Source organism: Haplochromis burtoni, unplaced genomic scaffold, assembly GCF_018398535.1.
Source record: "Haplochromis burtoni strain Fernald_Lab_line unplaced genomic scaffold, NCSU_Asbu1 Contig_545, whole genome shotgun sequence".
NCBI lineage: Eukaryota > Metazoa > Chordata > Actinopteri > Cichliformes > Cichlidae > Haplochromis > Haplochromis burtoni.
Window position 1 is genome coordinate 92200 of NW_024582906.1, and position 18302 is coordinate 110501.

General features: G+C 42.4%; 2 protein-coding genes and 5 non-coding genes across 8 annotated transcripts in view; 6 read left to right on the forward strand and 1 right to left on the reverse strand.

The window, feature by feature from the left end:
- Positions 1 to 95: 95 nt before the first annotated feature.
- Positions 96 to 12625, reverse strand: fam169b (family with sequence similarity 169 member B). 2 transcript variants are annotated; one of them, XM_005947665.2, is made up of 9 exons: positions 12457 to 12590; positions 11479 to 11609; positions 9121 to 9223; positions 8953 to 9038; positions 8332 to 8482; positions 7612 to 7794; positions 4506 to 4631; positions 4320 to 4390; positions 96 to 1707 (listed from the first exon to the last, which is right to left on the reverse strand). In XM_005947665.2, exons 2-9 carry the CDS (start codon positions 11602 to 11604, stop codon positions 1342 to 1344), a joined length of 1212 nt encoding a protein of 403 aa, XP_005947727.1. In that variant the 5' UTR covers positions 11605 to 11609; positions 12457 to 12590; the 3' UTR covers positions 96 to 1341. The 2 variants fall into 2 exon arrangements, with proteins under 2 accessions (XP_005947727.1, XP_042070227.1); XM_042214293.1 differs by lacking the exon at positions 96 to 1707 and adding an exon at positions 4020 to 4131 and having other exon boundaries at positions 12457 to 12625.
- A 695-nt stretch (positions 12626 to 13320) lies between these two features.
- ldhd (lactate dehydrogenase D) overlaps positions 13321 to 18302 on the forward strand; it is a 55945-nt gene continuing 50963 nt past the window's right edge. Inside the window, exons 1-2 of the mRNA XM_005947668.3 lie at positions 13321 to 13494; positions 17073 to 17185. Coding sequence (XP_005947730.1) covers positions 13402 to 13494; positions 17073 to 17185 — 206 coding nt within the window. The 5' untranslated portion in view covers positions 13321 to 13401. The remainder of the gene's footprint in view (positions 13495 to 17072; positions 17186 to 18302) is intronic.
- trnag-gcc lies at positions 13979 to 14049 on the forward strand. Its single transcript has one exon. It is a non-coding gene; the product is annotated as a tRNA-Gly (tRNA).
- trnag-gcc lies at positions 14307 to 14377 on the forward strand. The gene has a single exon. It is a non-coding gene; the product is annotated as a tRNA-Gly (tRNA).
- trnag-gcc lies at positions 14625 to 14695 on the forward strand. Its single transcript has one exon. It is a non-coding gene; the product is annotated as a tRNA-Gly (tRNA).
- trnag-gcc lies at positions 14913 to 14983 on the forward strand. Its single transcript has one exon. It is a non-coding gene; the product is annotated as a tRNA-Gly (tRNA).
- On the forward strand, positions 17697 to 17767 carry trnag-gcc. Its single transcript has one exon. It is a non-coding gene; the product is annotated as a tRNA-Gly (tRNA).

The window sequence follows — 18302 nt, forward strand, 5'->3', positions numbered from 1 at the left end:
ACGGACAGCCCGGACTCTTCTCATTTATGCAGAAATTGCCTGCAGATCACCTAGGGGGCGCATGATGGTCCTCATTGAACAGCAGTGAATGCAGCGCAAGTACATGTAGTTTTTTTCTTTTTCATTACTAATTAGTATTCTTAATGTTTGTTAAAGTTGTTTCTCGTGCGGTCTTTAGTGAGGGGATCATCCTCTGAGAAATACCAGTATCTGAACAGGGACTCAAACCAGCAACCTGCAGGTACAGCTTGTATTTTCAGGTGTCTGCACACACAGCAAGTCCAGATTTACGCTTTATTTCTACACAAAAAGCTTTTACAAGTATCTGCTGATTATTGTCAGAACTGTTGATTTTACACGTTAAATGCAAGCATTGTGCAAACTGTTGCACCATTTCTGAACACCAGAACTACAAAGTTAGCAATGATTCAAGGGTTTGTACTCTCATTCCAGCACATTTATTCTTAGGAGGTGAAAGGAAAACTTGCACCCATAATCCAACAAGAATACAAACACACATAGATTTTTATTTAATCCCACTCTGGGGGAGATTCATTTATTACACCAGCACGAGGGAAAGGAACAAAAAGTGAATTAGAGATATATTAGAAAAATAAAAAACCAAGAAGAAACACAATGAGAACAGTGTACAAAAAAGCCGAAATACTATGTATATAGATGGTTGCTATATACAGTAAAATACACCAAGATTTTTTCTTTTTATATGTACCTAAAGTGCAGTGGGCGAGATGATAATACATCTGTAGTTTTAAACAATTTTTCCTCTGTGAGCACATCAGGAGCAACTCAGGGCTTGGGATACTTTGGCATGCAGGCTGGAGCAGTCAAGGACCAAACCACCAACCGTCCAGTGAGTCGACGGGTTGCTCTATCTCCTAATCCACACCAAGCCTCAGAAGCTGTGGTTGTTTATGTGATTGGTGCAGAAAAAACTATATTGTAGCTCCTTATTGATTGATCCTGTGCATTAATAGTTAAGCATAATAATCTGAGGTCACCGTATGAACCCCAACCTTGCATCTAAAACGGGTTGAAATGCTGTGCAGGTTGTACCCACGGAGCAAATGCATATGCTATACTCTAATAATAATCTGTGTGGATGTATTTATGTTTGAAGGCAAAAATCAATAACTCAGACACATGGTTCTTATTTAGCACAAACACTATTAAGTAGCCACAAAGAAACACGATACTACAAAGACACACAAAAAGGTTTATTGTGCATGTTTAGGTACATGCAGTCTGCTGTTCATTCAAAACTCACTTTGATTTGATGGAAAGAACACAAAGCCACCTAAATGAATGTGGATATGGTTTCGGTTAAGTGTCCGAACATTCTCTGCGGGCTCTGCTGCTGAATGCAGTCTTTGTGTGTACATGTTTCAACTCACTTCTGGCTCGTTTGGGAATTTTCTGCATGTCCTCTGGTTCCTCTCTGTGGTGCTTTGTAGATTTGGAAGCCTTGGATTTCAAAGCCTGTGCTGTGTTTAGGAGCCGGGTGGGAGGTCCAGATTGCACATGGATAGTTTGGGCTGCAGGGCTACATCCTGTTCCAGGGAGCTCGCTGCTCAGGGAACATCTTCCTTGACTTGGCTCACACGATTTAAATTGCTGTTCAGCAGAGTCCAACACCACTGCGGTGTTTACACCAGTGCTTCCCAGTGTGCCCAGGTCCAGTATACAAGTCTGCATGGAGATAAACAGAATTGGATAAATTATTGCTGCTTACACAAAATAGCTACAGGAGACATTAAAAAAAACTACAAAGAGTCACAACATGAGAACAAAAATCCACAAACCCTCTGAAGTGGGTGAGAAACATTCTCGGGGGGCATGAACGTCAATACAAAATCTCACGAAAGCATTTTCTGTGCCACAATTTGATGTGTGGTCATCTCACAGCATATGGTAAGATTATTGGGAGGAACATAGCATTTGTTCCTAGAGCAAGAACATGGTATGATATCATCTCGAAGAATCATACGTGGCCCTGATTGTCAATGCAAAAAATCATGAAATCATTTTCTGAGCCATGAGCTGGTAGCTTGTTTGACGTTTAATATCTCAAATGTGCCAAAAGAGATGCAGGGCTTTTAGCCAGCAAGCATCTGGCCCTGTAGCAGTGACAGGACGTGGCATTGGTGGTTCAGTGGTAGATGCAGGAGACGCAGGTCCAATTCCCGGCCAACGCGCTGCTACTTTTTAACAGAATCAGGTAAAGGAAAAAAGTGTGCAAATTTACACACTCAGCCGTACTGGAACTCATTTCACTGCACTGTGTTGAACATGCCAGCTCTTGATACATGCAGTCTCAAAGCATATTACATATTTGGGTCAAGAGCTGACAGGCAAAAAGGTGAAAACCCACAAGTCTATGTCTGGTTTCACATTGTTTAAAGTCTGAAGGTCTGGGATTAGTCACTCTGCTTTCATAGTGCCACCAAGTGACTCAGTGTGATTCTCCTCACTGAGACTTGCACATAATTCAGTTTCAGATCAATCTATAAAAGCACTGAAATCTATAAAATCTTGATTTCATCTCAAGTGATCAGTACAGTCGATGGCATTCATCCTCTGGTGACCGTGAAAGTAGAAAAGTCAGAGGCTTGTTTTCACATCCTCTTCTGTTTAAAGCAGTAGGTCTGAGAGCGGTCCCCAAAATAACTGTGCTTCCGTTGTTAAAGCCAGACGCGCTATTTTAGCATTCTAGTGAGGCTCAGTGGTAGAACAAAGCGCCTCACAGTATTGTGAGGTGAAACCCAACAATTCCTCAGAGAGCAAGAACATGTAGCACCTAAATCTAAACGTGAGGCCATACAGATCATAACAAATCCAAAATCAATCATAAAGTCAAGCACTCGATACACTAAACTGCAACAATTACAAAATCTCATGGAATCGTTTTCTGAGTGTACTGTGTGATGTTTCGTGTCCATGAGGGTCTGCTTGGATCCCCGTTGGGCAGAGAGATGGAAATTTGTCATCAGAGACTCTTTCACGGAGACATTACAACGCACAAACTATGCAAGCACCCTTCAGGTGGACTCCATGGAAGTGTAACAGGAATGACTACGAGTCCCAAATGTCTGCAGCTGTCGACACACCAGAATGTTATTCTGGTCATACCAAATCAGTAGTGGGTCATCATTGCTGCAAATTACAACATTTCTCTGGGAAACTAATTAGACATTAAGATCTCCTTAGCAACACTAGAATAGTCAGTAAAACAGGTAAATTCACTATTAATAAAACTATAAAATATCAAACTAAGCCTTACTGGACGTATTTACTTTCATCCATTCATTTTCAAAACTATAAACCTCAGAGGAGCCTCGAACAGCCATCAGCTGAAATTAAAGTTTACAATGAAAACGCCGGCTTCAACAAGCTCTTGATACAGCCATGAACAGTGTTGGTCAAGTTACTTGTAATCAGTAACTAATTACTGATTACTTCCCCAAAAAAGTAATCCTGTTACTTTACTGATTACTTATTTTAAGAACCATGTGTCTGAGTTACAAGTAACGCGTTACTGTGGGCAGTACTGATCTCTGGCCATGAATGTGAAGTGTGTGACGAGTAGCTGTTTCAGTCTAAGTTGGCTGAAGATGTTTTTCAGTGTAATCGTGGAGAAACTGAGGCCATGTCCACACTAATAAGTTTTGGTTTGAAAACGCATCATTTTGGCCTTCCGTCCACACTGAGACGGCGTTTTCGGGCAAGGAAAACGCAGCGTTTTGAAAACGCTCTCCAAAGCGGATACATTTGGGAAAACGTTTTCGCGTCGCAGTGTTGACAGCGAACTTGGAGCCTTTTCGAAAACGATGACGCATCTTAGTCATGTGATGCAGTCATGTGACCAATTAAACTAAGATAGCAGAGGGCATTATACAGCAGTTGTTTTGCTTGCGCTCAATTTTGACAGCCCTATTAAAGGTTAATATCAGTCTGTACATGCTCCAGAGAGCTTTTCTTCAAATTCTTTAATTCTCACTCTCTTTTGCAACTTTGTACTTTTGTGTTACTCGCAGCAACAACTCCACCTCATTGTTGGTCCATTTAAAAAACTCGGTGCTTTTCCTCAACGTTTTGCCGCAACGTTTCAAAGAGCTGAAAAGTAAATAAACAGCAGATGGATTTAAGGCAGGTTGAATCGTCTTGCGTATCACGCATGCGCAGTACTGAAACGCAAGCATTTCTGTGAAAACAAATGAAAACGATAGTGTGGAGGCGGAGCGTTTTCAGACGCCACTTTCAAATTTATCCGGGCTAGTGTGGACGTAGCCTGACATTCTTACCTTGTGAAAGGAGTCCTTGAGTGCATTTCTCTGTGTTTCTCCTGATATTGGGCTGCTCTCCTTATCAGTACCTAAAAGATGTGAGTCAGATAAGGACACGTGCCGTCTTCAAGACATTCCCACGTTAGCAATTCAACGTAAATCTGAAAATATTCTTAAACCCATAAAAAACAAACCAATGTTTACCGAGGCAGTAGCGTCCGAGCTGAATGTTAAGCCAGATGTTTCGTCGTTGAGTCCAGCCCCCTGGTGCTTCCACCTCGTACAGACGCTCTCGATACTGCTGGTGCTTCTGCAGGAACCTTTTGAACACTGAACACACAAACACATGTTTTGTTGTATTTCTGTTGGAGCAAGGATAAGTCTGAGTGATTATATGAGTAGATAATGAGGCTGAATGCGCTTAGAAATCCAAGACAGCATTTTGTCCTGCAGATTTTTTCTTTGCAACCTGTAGGAGCCATGTTTTTAAGGCTTCGCCACGGGATGGAGGCTTTGCCCTGTTGTCTACTTTGGGTATAAAATCATTTAATGATCTATTCTAAGGGCATTTTCTCTTCCTTTGAACAACTTGAACAATGAAACCTACTTTTTTGGGTACCCACAGGTCTGTAGCTTTATTCGAGGGATGACACCTCATTTTCCCTCTCAGCCTTTAACCCCACTCATTGAGACTCTTTTGCGTCCACCTCCAAATTAAAACGGTGCTGCTTCATGCAGCTATGAAGAATCCTTTATCTCCGGAGTGTCCCAGTGTTAACTATTCAGTCGCTTTGGGAGCAGGACCTTGATAAGGAAATACTCTTCCGGGTCCACTCGTCATCTATTAGTGCCGGGCATGCACTGGTCCAGTGCAAAGTGCTGCACCACACCCACTGGTGAAAACTCACACTTTCCAAAATCTACCCTGATGCTGATCCTGTCTGTGATAGATGCAAACAAGCCCACGCCTCACTGATGTTGTGGTCCTGTCCCTGCCTTACTAGAGGTACTTCAGGAGCACTTAGATCTAAATGTGTCGGCCTTTGCTGTGACACCTGGTGAGACTGCTTTGCCAGCGTTGACAGATTTCGTGGCTTTTTTAACTCTTTTGGCCAGATGTCTGATTTTGCTCCAGTGGAAGTCACCCTCCTCTCTCTGAGGCCTGGATTACAGGTGTTCTTTTTAGCAATGTGGAAACGGTAAAACATACTCTACGTGGGTCAACGGCAATATTTCTGAATTCATGGAAACCCTTTTTCAACAATGTAGAAACAGTGCAGTTGTCATGGTTGGCTGTGTGGCAGGCAGGCAAGCAGGAGTGGTGGACCCAAAATGCAGAACTCAGACACGGAAGTGGGACTTAAAGCGCAGCTTTATTGCTGGGAGAAACCTCGTGCTAAATAAACTCACTAAAAGACAAACAAAGGTCGTAACAGAGGAACTGAGGACTGAAACACTAAACTGGAGCTGGTGACTAAACACTAGAAACACAGAAGCAGAACACACAGCTAGTTGAGGGTACAACACGACACTGACACAGAGAAACACAGGGCTTAAATACACAGATGGCAGTAATCAAGGGATGAGAGACAGGAGGGGAACACACCTGGGAGAAATCACAGCTGACGAGACAGGGGAAACGTAAACTGAGCACACTCACATACGACACAGACCTTCACAATAAAACAGGAAACTCAGACACAGGGAACCAGACAAGACGCTGAACTGAACAGACAGATTCACAAACAGACGGGGTGACACCATAGACAGACAGAGATACAGACTCAGAGGCAGACCGAATATAACACGTAGAACTCAAACAATAATCATCATCATAATAATAAAGTAGAAAATGATAATAATAAACTTAAAGCGCTGGGTCACCGACCCAGGACCATGACAGCAGTTCTGTGATATACCACTGTGAATCTGGCTGTCCCTATTGTATTGTACTTGGTTCTATGCTACTCTACTGCTTTTATTTTGTTTTATTTTTGTTCACTCCTGACTTCTTTTGGTCATGAGGTACTCTATTATTATTCTGTTTTTTCTACCAAAGATAATCTTGAGTTGCTGTGGATATCCCGTACTGTCTCCACTCTGTGGTTTGCTGTGGGGACCGCGTTTATGACATGGTTAGGTTTCTTTTACATGTATAGCCACAATGTCACTTTGACTGGCACTTTTGAGCACAGCTAAGTCTTTTTTGTCTTTTTTACATGGTGTGCAATCACTCTGTTGTTGTACTGTAATTTGCTGTGATTCTGAAAAATAAAAAGAGTTTGGGAAAAAAAGGAATAAAAGAAAGCAGCAAAAGTCTGGGAAACAACGCTTTGCACACAATCAGCTTTGGAAAAATGGTCTATATCACCTTAATCTGGCACTTTAAAGGAGATCTGTGTGAATGAAGCAATTAGTGAGTCTTCCCATGAGTGTTCAGGCTCTCTCTCCTTCAAAAAGGATGTTTTGGTCAGATTCAAGCGTTCCTTAAGTGTTCTTTCCAGCGCCTGACAATATCTTTAGTTCTGGACAGCAGTTTTTATCCCTGACCGAGCCTGAGCCCAGCCCTGCTTTCCTTCCTGAGCTGCCGGACAGCTTGCCAGAACTTTCATGAGGCCAGCTAAAAAATTTGTTCTCCATGGTCTCCTCAGACTTTTCCAAACCCAAGTTTCTGCTTCTGTGAAGCTGCAAAACTTCAGCAAAACTCTTTGATACCAATCGGCTGTTTCAGGCGACCTCTGAGCCAACCATTCAGACTCCACATCCACAACCACTGCTGGGACCCAAGAGACACGATTATAACAGTTATGTGCCACCATACGCTTTAATATGGTGATTGTTACGGTCACCCGTGCTTAGCGCCAAGGTATAATAACAAAAACAGTAGAGTATCCTGACACCTGCCGGGCACATCTCACCAGGAGACACTCTGGGAAAAGCGACGACAAAAAACTTCAAATGAAACACTCATTGGTTGACCAAATGCCTTTCATTTAAATGAGGGGCTAAATCATCAAGTTCACCTCTGTTTCCAGTTACAGTCAGTGCCATCTTGGATTTCTGTGTGTTTCACTTGGGAAATGCAAATTCCACTATTAAAAAAAACCTATTACATTTTTTTGCGTCATGATGTACAGGTGTGTGATCAGCTTTTAGCTATAACTAGATCATTAGTGCGTGAGTCTACTGAACATTTCTATTGAACAAAAGCGAAGAAAACATGCAGTTCCTTGACCAGATACAGCAAACTGTCTGACAGAGACCTAAAGAAACAAGTATACAAACAGGTCAAAGAAGGACCCGAGCTGACCTGCAGCCATGCTGGGGGATAATGGAGAGCTGACTCCCAGAAACTCCTCCGTAGAGAAGGAGGAGCAGAAATCCTCCAGCATCTGAAGGCCGAAGCCTCTCCTCCTGCAGCTCCTCCTCACCAGCACAGTGTCCAGAACAGGCAGCAGGTAACAGCAGCTGCTCCAGCCGTCACACAGACTCCCTGAAACAGCAGAGGAGGACATGGATTGCATTTAAGAGGTGGATGTAGCTTCCAGGTCTGAAAAGCTAAGTCAGTGTAACTCCTTCAAATAGAAGGACAACAGAGGGTATGATTTATCCATAGAAAGAGATTTGTGAAGCTTCAAAGTGAACACCTTCCTAATAGTCATCTTGGCGTGATTAGTTAGGCCTGGATGTGATCAGAAAATTGAGGAATTGCTCGGTCCTGGAAGATCATCTGATGCAAATTCACATCCAACTCATCTATCTCATATAAGATATTTTAGATCATCCACACTTGCTGCACATCTGCAGGCCACTTTGCAGCCCGCCTCCACCCAGCTCCTAATTTCATGCTGTTTCTGACTTAATTAAAGTTTTAATCCAACTCAAGCCAGTCTTCTGCCCTTAACTTTGCAGCTTTCTTCACATTTGTCCAAACTCCTGCTGGACATACACAAAATATAAATCGCAACCTGCAGATGTGTATGTTCACTGATACCCTGTTTGCCAATCACTCTCATCCTCCTCTGCCCACCTTTGTGCTTCACGGTGTAAAAGCCGACCGCCTGGTTGTCTTTCCACAGCACTTTGCAGCTCTCTTTGGGAGGATGCAGGGAGAACAGTGAAGGCCTCTCCATTACCTGACTGAGCAGAAATACAATCACCCTCTCCATAACAGACTGGACCTGCGGACAACATGCAGAAGTTTCCAGACAGTCGGCTCTGGTAGATTAACGATTCAGCAAATCTTCATTTAGAAATTGATAGAACAGACTTTTTCTGTGAATTTACACCTGAAGCCTGTAAAACTATGGCAAGCTTCAAAAGCCAGTATAACATAGGTTCATGCGTTTTCCAGGACCACCTCTAAAGGCTGTCACCTCTAGAGGTGGTCCTGAGGGTCGTTGACCACTATTTTTATCTTGCACGTCACCATATTGCTGAGTCTGAAGTACACTGAGATGACGTGGTTGGAGAAAATTCTCCCGAGTTTCTCCCGCAAACCCGCTGCATAAGCTGCTACCGACCACACCTACAATGCAATCTTGAGATGATTCTTGTCATGAGTAGACTGATTTATTCTCTCACTGTTCACACCTGTGTACGAGCCATGAAGTGACATAGTGTCTAGACAAATGTACTTTAACACAGTTACCGACACCAAACCACTTCTGGATTTGCTTGACGTTCGCAAGACGTCATCCAAAAGCCACCACTTCCCGTGCAGGTATAGGCCGACCACTGGAAGGTAACATCAGAGCAGAGAGCGTCAGTCTGTGTCTGAGGCTGGAACATCTCACAGAGCAGTGTGCTGAACCCAAACCTTGTGTTTGATCATCTGAAGGGTGCAGTGCCAGCACCGCGCAGGCAGGCTGGCCATCCTCAAACAGCTGCAGCTGGCTCACATTTGTTGCTGTTATTGCCACCTGAGCAGACAGGAAGATAACATCAAGCCAAATGCTGGTAAGGTGGTGAAAACACTTCCACCATAGTTCCCGTTCGAGAGTCACAGTAACCACACAGAGAGTTAATTCAGGGCATCTGCACGCCAAAACAAGTTAAGTTTAATGCTTTAAAAGATCTGTTGTGTATTTCAATACCAAAACATATGCATGATTAGGTGTTATTACATCCAACTCTGTTGTATTTATATAGCGCCAAATCACAACAGTCACCTCAAGGCGCTTCAAATTGTAAGGCAAAGACGCGACAATAATACAGAGAACAATGAGACGATCCCTTATGAGCATGCAGTTGGTGACAGAGGGAAGGAAAAAACCCCTTTTAACAGGAAGAAACCTACATCTACAAAAGATTTCAAAGTTTACACTTACTAACTCAAAGTTTTGAGAAAATAACTTGAAATGTAGACGATAAAGTTACATTTTGAGTTACTAGGAGAACACAGTTAATGGATAATATGGATGCTAAAAGAGTTTAGGCTCTTGATTTAAGAATGTGAAGCTGTTTATGGTTAGCTGAGATTTTTCTAGATTTTACTGTAGACTAAATAAACAAGTCCGTGTGAATAACTGCAAACGTAATTTCATTTACAGCAGACCTTGAAGAATATACAGGGAGTGCAGAATTATTAGGCAAATGAGTATTTTGTCCACATCATCCTCTTCATGCATGTTGTCTTACTCCAAGCTGTGTAGGCTCGAAAGCCTACTACCAATTAAGCATATTAGGTGATGTGCATCTCTGTAATGAGAAGGGGTGTGGTCTAATGACATCAACACCCTATATCAGGTGTGCATAATTATTAGGCAACGTCCTTTCCTTTGGCAAAATGGGTCAAAAGAAGGACTTGACAGGCTCAGAAAAGTCAAAAATAGTGAGATATCTTGCAGAGGGATGCAGCAGTCTCAAAATTGCAAAGCTTCTGAAGCGTGATCATCGAACAATCAAGCGTTTCATTCAAAATAGTCAACAGGGTCGCAAGAAGCGTGTGGAAAAACCAAGGCGCCAAATAACTGCCCATGAACTGAGAAAAGTCAAGCGTGCAGCTGCCAAGATGCCACTTGCCACCAGTTTGGCCATATTTCAGAGCTGCAACATCACTGGAGTGCCCAAAAGCACAAGGTGTGCAATACTCAGAGACATGGCCAAGGTAAGAAAGGCTGAAAGACGACCACCACTGAACAAGACACACAAGCTGAAACGTCAAGACTGGGCCAAGAAATATCTCAAGACTGGTTTTTCTAAGGTTTTATGGACTGATGAAATGAGAGTGAGTCTTGATGGGCCAGATGGATGGGCCCGTGGCTGGATTGGTAAAGGGCAGAGAGCTCCAGTCCCACTCAGACGCCAGCAAGGTGGAGGTGGAGTACTGGTTTGGGCTGGTATCATCAAAGATGAGCTTGTGGGGCCTTTTCGGGTTGAGGATGGAGTCAAGCTCAACTCCCAGTCCTACTGCCAGTTTCTGGAAGACACCTTCTTCAAGCAGTGGTACAGGAAGAAGTCTGCATCCTTCAAGAAAAACATGATTTTCATGCAGGACAATGCTCCATCACACGCGTCCAAGTACTCCACAGCGTGGCTGGCAAGAAAGGGTATAAAAGAAGAAAAACTAATGACATGGCCTCCTTGTTCACCTGATCTGAACCCCATTGAGAACCTGTGGTCCATCATCAAATGTGAGATTTACAAGGAGGGAAAACAGTACACCTCTCTGAACAGTGTCTGGGAGGCTGTGGTTGCTGCTGCACGCAATGTTGATGGTGAACAGATCAAAACACTGACAGAATCCATGGATGGCAGGCTTTTGAGTGTCCTTGCAAAGAAAGGTGGCTATATTGGTCGCTGATTTGTTTTTGTTTTGTTTTTGAATGTCAGAAATGTATATTTGTGAATGTGGAGATGTTATATTGGTTTCACTGGTAAAAATAAATAATTGAAATGGGTATATATTTGTTTTTTGTTAAGTTGCCTAATAATTATGCACAGTAATAGTCACCTGCACACACAGATATCCCCCTAAAATAGCTAAAACTAAAAACAAACTAAAAACTACTTCCAAAAACATTCAGCTTTGATATTAATGAGTTTTTTGGGTTCATTGAGAACATGGTTGTTGTTCAATAATAAAATTATTCCTCAAAAATACAACTTGCCTAATAATTCTGCACTCCCTGTATTATTTGCAATAATAATCAGTCACCCAAATGTGGTTAGGTACCTTTGAGGTCTGCGATGACTGAAACCACTCATTATCACAGGGGCTGGACTCCAGAGAGGACATGTACTGTTCAGACGCAGATGTCAGGTCATTGTGATCCACAGATGGCAGGTCTACAGGGTACATGGCCTCTTGGAGAGGATACAGATGTTTAAGATGTACTTACGCATTTACACAAGATACAAAAAAATAGAAACAAAACGTGAGTCCTGACTTTATGGATCTGATTACATCAGTATGTGTGACCACCAGATTGTCTTTAAAACAGTTAATTTTTAAAGCTGCGTCCCCTTCATTTAACACTGCAAATACATGAGAGAATGAATTATGAGTCCGCACAAGCTGTCCGGTCCTCCCGGTAAAATCGGCGCATAAGTTAATGCAACGGTCCCCAGTCCCCGGGCCACGGACCGGTACTGGCCCGTGAGTCGTTTGGTAGCGGGCCGCGAGAGTTGAGGCTCGAGTGTGAAATTTAGGGGTTTTATATTTATTTTTTATCGTTAACTTGGTTTCCCTGGGTCTTTTCCCATGTGTTATGAATAAATTTTCTTGTTTTCTGGTACCGGTACTGGTTTTATTTTGTTGTATTTATCCGCGACACCTTAAAGGCTGGTCCATGAAACTCCTGTCGGACATAGACCGGTCCGTGGCGAAATAAAGTTTGGGAACCGCAGGGTTAATGCAGATTTCTGCTAAACAATCGGTTCACACAGCCAAATCAAACCAACTCATATCGGTGGATCTGAAGGAAACAAAATCAAAATGTAGCAGATAGCAACCGAAGAACTGTTTACTTCAGTCGTTTCATAAAAAGGCTGCAAATGATCATACGCTGCTTGAGCTGCTTTTAATCTGAGTGCTGTAAACAGCTGTGTGAACCTTGAACTGCAACGCAAACAAGAACACGTCACGACAAAGGCTTCATAACAAACAGGAACATGAATTTATTTAATTTCGTATTTAATTTCGTTAACTTACTTTCTATGGACCGGATGAGCCCTTATTGCTTATCAGCAACGTCCCTACAGTCCCGAAACGTAACTTTGATGAGCCTACTCAACCACTAACATCTTCTTTTCTTTGGCCCGGAGCGCCATCCTCTGGTCGCAGAGAGAGTTACAAAAATACACGCCATTGTTCGCGGTCTGACTCCATTAACCAATCACAGCAGAGTGTACCTTCGGCGATGACCCTTTGGGCGATGTAATTTAGCACTGGCATAGAATACAGGCATGACGGGAAATGCGCGTTGACGGTTTCAGAATAAAAGAACACGCTTTACCAAGCGAGTACAAAAGGACATTGTTTTTATTTAGCTCATGTTAAAATCTTGCAGTAACAGTCAATCTTCGCTATCTGTTATTAATTTGTAACTTTTTTTTGTTTAACCTCCTAGGACCTGGCGTCCACATATGTGGACACCACATTTTGGGTTATTTAGACCAAAATACTAAATTTTGCTCTGCAAGGGCCTGATATCCACTTACGAGGACACTATACTGTTACTGTCCTATCGAAATTCCAAACGAATATTCTTATATGTGGCTCTCATTTTCAGGTCCCAGGTCAGCATTGGTGGTTCGGGTCTCAGGAGGTTAACACTTAGAAAATCCTTGAAAAAACAGTTTTTACCCTAACGACAAAAAACTTCCCAAAAATGGCTGCAAAAATATTATATAGTGATATTTATTTTCCATTATAAATGACTCAGTCTTTTACAAATGCTTCATCCTGGACTATACATATTTCATATTACATAGTTTATTATATAGTTAGATGGTTATAGAGAGAGAGAGAGTGAGTTTTGTTTTATTTTGAAAACAGAGTCCCGGAAGCGGTATGCTAGAAGTAGCTTTTATGTTGTCAGCGGCAGTCTGCGTTTGTGTTTCGCCGTCGGTGACCTGTCGGTGACATTTGCAAACAATGCTCCTCGGGCTGACTAGAGGGCGGGTGCTGCCGTCTCCTCGGCGCTGCCTCCTGCATTGTCGCCACATTAAATCTGCAGCCACCGCTGCGGTGAGTGTTATTTAACGTCCTTCATGTTGGTCGTTTAACTTCAATGCGTGTTGTGCACGAAGTCACGTGCACAGCATGTCTTACCTGCGTGCACGGTACAACCTGCTAGCAAAGCATTAATTAACAAGGCTAATTATGAATAAGCATTAATTACAAGGGTTAATAAAGCACGAGGCCCAATACCACCGTGTACAAATGCTAATTATTATCTCTGCGCATTAAACTTGTAAAACTTGTAAAAGCTGTAAAAGTTTAGGCGGCACTAAAGGTCTTTGCGAAGGCTTTTTATATGTTAGCATACACTACAAGCGAACCTTAAATTGCAAAATACGGCGACCCGTATTTTTTTCCGAAATGAAATATGAAATTGTCACACCCTTCTGAGCTATTTAGAAGAAATATTGAATCCAGAAAAACAAGCAATTCAACCCTTGGAATGTGTCACAGAATTTTTCTTGATTCTTGATTATCCTTGTCTATGTGCGCATTGGTGGTTCAGTGGTAGAATTCTCGCCTGCCACGCGGGAGGCCCGGGTTCGATTCCCGGCCAATGCAACCTTCCTTTTTCTTTGTCAGAGGCGACATAAAAATTATGCGTCTACTTTCTCGAATCAAATAAATATGAATAAGTATTTGGATGCGTTCATAAAAGGTATAAATTCTCTAAGCCTATTGTAGAATGCACCGTTTTTCCTGTTTGCTGGAAATGTAACATTGATCTTTACCGTCTACTGAGTGTTGAAATAGTGTAAGAATCGCGGAAGGGGGCGGCAATCGGTTCTTATTCGGTTGTGCGAAAACCCTTACTGTGCGCATTGGTGGTTCAGTGGTAGAATTCTCGCCTGCCACGCGGGAGGCCCGGGTTCGATTCCCGGCCAATGCAACACCTAATTTTCTTTTCTTTGTGTCATGAGAGGTGTGCAACTATAGCAACTTTAAAATATATGACACCATATTTCTTTTTCTGAAAGAAATATGGTGTCATCCCTGTGCACCGCTGTCATCTTATCACCCAGTAGGATTAGCCTGATGGTGTTAAAGGCACTGGAAATTTCAAAAAGCATAATGCTTAGTACATGCTGACTGACCCAGAAAGCCCTCCATTTCCTGTGCAAAAGTCATAGCAGCAAGCATTGGTGGTTCAGTGGTAGAATTCTCGCCTGCCACGCGGGAGGCCCGGGTTCGATTCCCGGCCAATGCAAGGCTAATTCTTTTCTTCCGTGTGTGGGTATTTAGAGCAGCTATGAATGTCTACGTTTAAAACTGCTTCTGTACTTACTATATAGGACTGAAAGCTAGTGTGGTGAACTTTGGATAGAATACAGGTTAAAGTCACTTTTGCATGTGCTTGCTCTTTGTGGCACAGAAATTGGCTGTGGGGCCATGATTTGTTTTCTGTGCAAAGGCCACAGTGTCAAGCATTGGTGGTTCAGTGGTAGAATTCTCGCCTGCCACGCGGGAGGCCCGGGTTCGATTCCCGGCCAATGCAAGGCTCACTTTTCATCCCCCTCTCTATTATTTATGTGTAGGCATTCAGACGGGCTCTAAATTCTTTAACTGTCTTGTGGACAGCACACCTTAAATTCTACTTATCTGTTAGCCAGCAATCAAACTTTGAGAGATGCTGTACAGCTGGCTCATCTGCAGAACTGTAGGTGAGTCCCCGCCCCCAGTGTGTTCGCTTGAGAGGTAACATCTTCCTGAACTTGGCTCAAAATGAGCCCACAGACAGTTTGCAGTTATTTGAGAATAGGGCTGTGCGATATGACCAAAATCCCATATCCCGATATAAGACATCTATCGTCCGATAACGATATAAATCACAAAAATGTAACATTTTCTGTAAATTCTGTGAATCTCGGGCAGCTCGACCTGCGTGAAATGTTTCCAGCTTGGCGTCGTATACCTGGAGTCGAGTGTTTTAACCGATGCATGAAACGATACATTTTTAGACATAAGTTGTAATGGCCGCTGTTTTCTTTGTGAGTATTTATTACACAGTGTGCTGCGGGGAAAAGCCTGTTCTAACGTTTGAGTCTAAGGTTTATTTTTTAGCACCTGACGGCTCCTTTTTGCTTCTCATCCGTAAACAGTCTGCATTCTCTTTCACATGATTCAGTTTATTTTGAACAGTCTCAACAGGATCTTGAGCTTTATTCTGAAAGGTTTATGTGGAAAATAAACAAGCGGACACGTGGCGCGATGGTTTTACCGTCGTTGTTGTTAACGACAACACATAAAAACAGGCACTTGTCCGTCCGTAGTGTGGTTATATTAAATATAAGAGAAAGAGAGAACTTTAAGAAATTAATATAGCCACTACAGTGACCATCAAAATGATGAAAAAATATCGCCGTAAACAGTTTAGTTTATTTTGCGACATCACGAAACAAACGATAGCGTAAAATGAAACGATAGACGTTTTTATATCGTCATCCGATATATATCGTTATATCGAACAGCTCTATTTGAGAATGTGCTTGTTTTATTGATTGTAACATGGGAACATGTACAATCATACAGCTTGTTGGAGACACGCTTATTGGGGCACAACAATGAAATACAGTGGGAACACCTGATGTGGTCACCTGTACATCTAACACATCCTGACAGAGTGATAAAACTGCAGACAGTAAAAAAAAAATTTTGTGTGCAGTGCCTTCTGGGACCGACAACCTGAACAGAACTTAAGAGGCACCTCTTGGTTGTCAACAGATGGGGAGCATCTCCTTGCTGCTAGAGTCCCTCCCCACTGAGCCCCTCTCAGCAGGAAGTCAAGTAGGCCATTTACATAAAAAGGGGAAGACCATCTCTGAATCGAGAAGGGTGCCTAAGCCCATTGTTTGTCAGTGGTGCTAGTTTCAGTCATTATGCAAATATATTGTTTTTAAGGTTGAGGAAATATGCAGTTAGCAATGGTTTCTCTGTTTCCATTGCCAGCTCCTTCAGTCTCAGGAAAACCAGGGCCATCACAGGTGACCCCTTGCACCCTACCCACCACTTGTTTGCCACACTGTCCTCTGGTGGGCAGCTTAGATCAGTCAGGTTCAACACCTGCTGACTCCTTTCGATGTGTAGGAGCAGCAGTTACATCTATTACTATTACATCTGGTGCCAACTAGTGAGATCAATGATGGGTTTGTTGACTAGTCGCACACATCCCTAATATAGACAGTATAAAAGACGTAGCTACCACATTGTTATCCATTGATTACTGAAGCATTTCTGCTGTCTTGTTTTTTAAAAAAAAACTAGACAAAACAACAATGGGTGGGTCTTTCTGTGAAATGGCTCACTCATTGGCTAATGACCATAAGCATACCATGGATATCCTTTTTTCTAAAACACGATATGCCCAAGAATTAAAATACAGACAATTTTTGTTATCCAGTGTGACTCAAAACAAGTGACCGATTCCAGTAATTTAGCAGAAAAAATCTACAGAGGTCAAGTCAGAAATAAATACAGGGTATTTCATTTGTATTATTACATATTATCAGGCTATCATTATAACAAGTAGTGGATGCTTTTGGTATTGTATTGTGTGTAACTCTGTATTCATTTATGTGTCTGCACAGAGTGGTGTTGGAGACAGCGTGCTCTCTGCATTTAGGTCTATATGTGGCGAGGACGGCGTCTCATTGGGCGAAGCTGTTAGAGAACAACATGGCAAAGATGAGTCTGTACACAGGTCAGCATCTCTCATCTCACACACAAAAAAAAACAAACATTGACCTATACTGATTTACAGATAAGCAGAGGAGCTGCCATATTTCTTGTGTTTTTCTCCAGACTTTAACTTTTTTTCTTGTTTCTTTGTCTTTTACTCAGTATCAGAGTGTTTTGTCGTTTTCATACCTTTCTCTCAAACGTGTATTGAGAGAGTTTTTGTTGTTGTTCTTGTTGCCGTGGAACTGTTACTTTCATTGAGGAATGGGACTGTGGTGTTTACTCTTTTGTTTTTTAAACTAAACTTTTTGTCATTGGCAGACAATCAAACATTGATCTGTACTGATTTAGAGACAAGCAGAGGGGCCACCATCTTTCTTGTGTGCTTAAGTGGCTGACTGTGTAGTTGGCCAATTTTAGTTTCACAGTCAGATCCACCCTTGCTCGTCACATATGGGCCTGAAAACAATGCTAAATGCGCTAGTGGCCTGTGGGGCCATCATGTGTTTTCAGTGGAGAAGTTTCTGCAACAGGCATTGGTGGTTCAGTGGTAGAATTCTCGCCTGCCACGCGGGAGGCCCGGGTTCGATTCCCGGCCAATGCAACACTTATTTTTCTTCCCTTTTTTTATTATATATGTGTAAATCTGTTATAGAATCATAACTTTCTGTTTTCAGTGGATCACCCATGCTAGCACCATTGACCAACAATGGGCCAGCAGGTCAGTGTCATAATCATTAATATGCAAATTATCATGATCATTGATCAATGGCTATAGTACCATTCACAGGGAGTTGAACAATGGCTCCAATCACAGCATTATAAGATGGTGAACGATGTACTCTTAGAACCCCTCCTCCATTCAGAAATGGTCATTTACATTTTCACATAAATGGGCTCCTCGACTTCCTGCTCAAACCGCAAATCAAACAGCACCAGTCAATCCAATCGCACATTTTTAGCCAGTGAAAAATCACCTGATTACTTACATGTAACTGTCTGAGTGTGGGTTCGAGTTCTGATTGGGACAAAGCTTGTGTTACATTAACACAGTGGTTCCCAAACGTTTTTTGCTGGGCCCCCCTTTGTTTTACAAGAAAAATGTTCGCGCCCCCACGCACAAACACATCCTCCAACCA

Excerpts from the sequence above, each read along its gene's own strand:
- fam169b (XM_005947665.2), bottom strand. The coding sequence starts at position 11,604 with ATGTACCCTGTAGACCTGCCATCTGTGGATCACAATGACCTGACATCT. Across the intron at positions 9,224-11,478 it reads AGTCATCGCAGACCTCAAAG|GTGGCAATAACAGCAACAAA; the intron begins GTACCTAACCAC and ends CTGTCTGCTCAG. Across the intron at positions 8,483-8,952 it reads CCAGAAGTGGTTTGGTGTCG|GTCCAGTCTGTTATGGAGAG; the intron begins GTAACTGTGTTA and ends TGTTGTCCGCAG.